Source organism: Panicum hallii, chromosome 9, assembly GCF_002211085.1.
Source record: "Panicum hallii strain FIL2 chromosome 9, PHallii_v3.1, whole genome shotgun sequence".
Lineage (NCBI taxonomy): Eukaryota > Viridiplantae > Streptophyta > Magnoliopsida > Poales > Poaceae > Panicum > Panicum hallii.
The window spans coordinates 65,509,134-65,514,091 of NC_038050.1; the positions used below are offsets into that span (position 1 = coordinate 65,509,134).

General features: G+C 47.1%; 1 protein-coding gene across 2 annotated transcripts; it reads right to left on the reverse strand.

The window, feature by feature from the left end:
- Positions 1–1,309: 1,309 nt before the first annotated feature.
- Positions 1,310–4,700, reverse strand: LOC112874539. Of its 2 annotated transcripts, XR_003225001.1 has the most exons (5): positions 4,666–4,700; positions 3,446–4,146; positions 3,139–3,364; positions 2,025–3,052; positions 1,310–1,931 (listed from the first exon to the last, which is right to left on the reverse strand). XR_003225001.1 is itself a non-coding variant. In XM_025937911.1 (3 exons), exons 2-3 carry the CDS (start codon positions 2,250–2,252, stop codon positions 1,362–1,364), a joined length of 798 nt encoding a protein of 265 aa, XP_025793696.1. In that variant the 5' UTR covers positions 2,253–2,369; positions 4,115–4,146; the 3' UTR covers positions 1,347–1,361. The 2 variants fall into 2 exon arrangements, 1 of the variants encoding a protein (XP_025793696.1); XM_025937911.1 differs by lacking the exons at positions 3,139–3,364; positions 4,666–4,700 and having other exon boundaries at positions 1,347–1,931; positions 2,025–2,369; positions 4,115–4,146.
- Positions 4,701–4,958: the final 258 nt, after the last annotated feature.

A 4,958-nucleotide genomic window follows, 5' to 3' on the forward strand; every position in this document is an offset into this window, starting at 1 on the left:
CCTCCGCAATCATGCAAACCTTTTGCCGGTGCCCCCTGTAATCGCCGAGATATGCTCCTTCCTTGCAGGCAAGCACGCTCCCCTGTCGCCGAGCTGTATCCGCCGGCTCACAGCCAGGCAGGCCGCGGGCAGCTTATCGCGCACCCAGGCTCACTCTTCCCGGCTCGGCTCGGCCGCCCGCTTGCGGCGGGCCGCGGCGCTCCCAGCCGCGGGCCCCCACCCCGCACATGGACTGACGTGTACCCCGAGGGATCTCGGGCCCACCTGGCAACCACCGGCGCGGAGGCGGAGGCTCGTCCGCGCGCGGATCCCGGCCGTCCGGTCCAGATCCCACGGGGCTGAGGAGAAAGCGGGGAGGCCTCGCGAGGATCCGCCGCGGGCGCGCGGCGTAGGGAACAGCGTGGGCTGAAGCCTCTGGGCGCGCGACGCCTGTGCTGATCCGCCCGCGTGGCGGCGGCGGGACCAGGGGCCGCAGGGGCGGCGAGGCCGCGCGGGGGCGGGGGCGGGGGTGGGGCCGTGGGCCCCACGGGCGCATGTGACCGTGGGGGTGGCGGAGACCGCAGAAAGCGCGAGTCATCGGCGCGGACGGACTCGCCGCGCGGGGCCCGTGCGGTTTGGAACGAAACGGGGAGCGGCCGCCGCCGCCGCCACCCGCCGGGTCGGTCGACGAGTGTCGTGTACTCGTGTTTGGTTGGATGAATAGATTCTATCCTGCATGTGTTGTTCAAGCTGATGGAATGGTCCTGGATGGTTTGGTTCAAATTGTCTGTTTGGTAGCACGTATGAAACATTCAGTTTTTTGTTTGCTTCATTGGATGGAATGGTACAGGATGGTACAAGATTTTGTTTGGTTGAATGAATGGTTCTGGGTATAGTCACCCCTGTACCATAGGTGGTAACTTTACCTGTACAAATCTTTACTTCTACGTAATCACACATAATTCAACTTATAAAATTAGATAACACATACAGCACCAAAGTTTATATCTCAATTTCTATAAAATAGTTGCAAATATAATTTTAGAATACCAAGTTCCATAAATAGCAACCACCACCCGTGCTTACATGCCATCAACCACCATTATAGCAAGTTTGTGGTTAGCAAAATATACTACAGCAACATCATCCTAACAATTACCATTGCATGTCCACCCGTGCTTACATGCCATCAACCACCACTGTAACAAGTGGGTTAGCAAAATATATACCAAAATCACCAAGACGACCTAACAACTACAAGCATCACATGTGCTTTGTCTTTAGCCACCATTTTTAACAGTTTGGTGGTTATCAAAATACACTGCACTTTAGCACCTACTCATCAGGACCGCACCTACTCATCAGGACCACAAAGGTTCTCCTCAAAGATGCTCCTTGATGTACCTCGCAACCCACACCATCTTTGATGACAAACGCATATTGTAGAAGCGCCTTGCAAGTGATGGATGTTCGCACAAATAAGCATAGTAGTGATCTAGATGCGCCTCATCAAATCCAGGAATACTCATCATGTCATCATACAACCCTTCAGGAATGCCATCATCTTCCTTCCCCACCTTCTCTATGGCTGCTGCAAGGTTCCCAAGACCCTCACTCATTATACTGACCATTGCAATATTTGGATCCTCAACAGCAGCTACTTTATGCTTCTTTGCTGCTGGTGGTTTAGTTCCAGAGCTCCCTGCACCATTTGTGTTAGCTGAAAATGTCATCTCCTCAGCCTCAAGTGGTGAACCTTCTCCTTGTTCATTTGTTTCAGCACCATCTTTAGTCTCTTGTGATGCATTCGCTGTTGCAGTCACCTCTGAGGCAAGAGGGTCACTAGCCCCCTTAGCATATGCACCTGTTGCCAAGCTATTGCCAAAAATAGTTGCCATCTCATGGTAGTGCTCTATTGGACAGTTCAGATATTTAGCATCGTCACGATGAATCTAGCACATAATTCATATATGGTATCATATTTCAGGAATGTAGCAGCAATTATAAAGCAGAAAATATGACAGCAATTGTAGAAGAAAACTAACCTGAATGTGAGCAAGGTAATGTTCTCGTTCGAGACTTATAGTGCAAGTTTCTTCATCCCAAAGTGCTCCACTCAAATTTTTCAGCTTCTGAATCTTTCCATATATCTTTTTCCACTTCCTCAAATGATTACCAACTTGAGTGCCGGTGACATGATAACCCATGTTCTCCATCAAAGCTCTTGCACAACCATTAAGATGAACTTGTTTGAAACCTGTTGAAGTTTTCATACCACTGGACACAAGCTGAGCTAAGTGCTAGAGCATGTAGCTTGACATGGCACTTGGCCATACAAGACCACCACCATTTGCACCCAAGTTGTCGGCCTGCTGGTCAAGATCCATCTCCTACAAGTATTTGAGAGTGCAATGGTAAACTGACACTAAAATATACTATAAATATTCAGCAACAAGTAAAATGAGTGAATAGGCAGCACAGTTGAGTCATAAGAACCATAACAAAACAGTAATTAAATTGTCCAAAAAAATAGTACAGCATTATAATAAGTAGTACATAACATTAGAAATACACATCGCTCAAGTTCTGCTATTACATAAATTATTTATTGATACACAAATACCACACTACCGATGACTATAGTAGTTTTGACGATCTGCCCACATTGTTTCAGCAATCATTTGCCTCTTATCAACCATGACCCTATGGTCATTTGCGAGTTGCCTAGCTGTCCTCCGAGAGTTGGGAGTCCAATTGGTTTCCGGTAAGATGAAGCGATCTGTTCCTTGAGAAAGAGCCCAGTTATGAAGAATGGCACAAGCTATGACAATATCAACTTGAACCGGAAAAGGAAAGAATGGGGTTGCATCATCAAGAATTTTAAACCTCCTTTTGAGTGATCCAAAGGCACGCTCTACAGTTACTCGCAAAGAAGAGTGCCGGAGATTGAATAATTCCTCTGCACTTTGAACTGGATTGTTCCCCCACTCATTCAAATGGTACCTTACACCACGGAAAGGTGGCATGAAGCCAGATTTTGCTCCATATCCAGCATCAACTAAATAGAATTTTCCTAGGATATTACCAATATATAGTCAAAAATGGGTTCAGATGAATCGGTACTGTTATGGGCATAAAATTCTAGAACAAATATGTTACCTTCAGGGACTCGAAGGCCATTCGGACGCTCTAGTGCATCTGCTAAAACCACAGCATCATGTGCTGTCCCCTCCCAACCAGCCAACAAATAGGTGAATTTCAAGTCGAAATCTACCGCTGCCATCACATTTTGTGTAGGAAATGACTTCCTACCACGAAAGGCTGCTTCCATAGACTTACTAACAGATGCCCTTATATGTGTTCCGTCAATAGCACCAATACAATCCTATAATGATATAGTACAAAATGGAATCAACAAGTACAAGCAATAATTCTAACCACCTATAACTCAGTTTCAGCTGTATACCTTAAAATATGGATCCCATCTTGGGTTTCCGGTGATTTTGGAAGGGGTCTCCAATGAAGGTGGACGGATAAGCTCATTGCTTAGCTGACCTATAGCATGAAGAACTAATCCAAAATACCGGCTAACTGTTTCACCTGACCTAGTGAAATTAGTACCAACTAGTCTATTTTTCAAGTTGTGTCCAACTGTGTTCAAAAACATTGCAACTTGTTCCTCGACACATACATGTAAGGTGTCACGAAGCAATGAGCGTTCACATAACACTTGACACAATCGAAAGAAAGGTACTCTCTTGAGCCGTAGCATTTTTGTGCATGTTATATCATCCTTGTAAATCTTCGAATTTAGGTAGTCAATTCTAGTTTTATCTCTCTCCTCCATTGGCCCGTAGGTAATTCGTTTTCTTTTCTTGTTAAGTACCATCGAGCTCACAAACAAAACTGTCATGCAAGCAGCAGCATACGCAGCAGCACTTAAAATAACCTTTACTAATTTTCTGTTCTTATTTAGCTTCCTTCTATCCATCTACAGCACCAAGACAGTACACACATGAATCAAATATTGCAAAATATAATAGCATAACAGAACTAGAATTAATGCTCATGCTAGAACTTTGCAGAAAATAAAAAACCCATATACAAGGGGTGAGGTCCTTCATATTTTTCATACCTTCAACAGAAACAACTTCAATTCAAAATTCCCTGCATCAAACAAACATTGATTCATTGTTAGCACACTCTGAAAATCTGGAAAAGAACAAAAATATATATTAAATCCTTTGGTCATTGGTTGCAGCAAGGCTGCTGATCAGCACACCCTCTGCATGCATGCACGGCAACATGCATGGCTGCCGACCAAGGTAATAAAGAAAGAGAAAGATTGGGGAGGGCGCCGGTTGCATGCGGATTTGGGAGAGCGCTGATTCGACGGGGATTTGGGGAGCGCGCTGGTTCCATGCGGATTTGGGAGAGCGCCGATTCGACGGGGATTCAGGGAGCGCGCCGGTTCGATGGGGATTTGGGGAGAGCGCAGATGGAGCAGGAGGTTGGGATGACTCAAAGCACCAATTTGGGAACGGGGATAGGCAGATCCATGGCGGATCTGGTGGTTCAGATCTTCGAATCTGGGGTAGCCATAGCAGATCTGGTGGTTCAGAACCCATAGGTAGGGAGAGGAGGGGAGGGAGACGAGGGGAGGGAGACATGGACGAGGGGACGCACCGTCGGAGAAGAGCTCCCAGCAGAGAAGAGCTCCCAGCAGAGAGAGGGAGAGAGGAACGAGCACGGGCTGCTGCGGTGAGAAAACTCACGGGGAGGTGAGCAAAGCTGAGATCGCTGTCCTGGACCGCGTGGTGCGGTATTTTTTCCCAGACGGGCTGGTGCAGCATCAACAAAGAATATTCGAAGCATCTAGACCAAGTGGTCCTGGACGAGCCGTTCAAGTACGCGAACCAAACATGTTGACTCTCTACGATTCAGTACGAGCTGGTGCAGGACGACATCCGTCGCCCAAC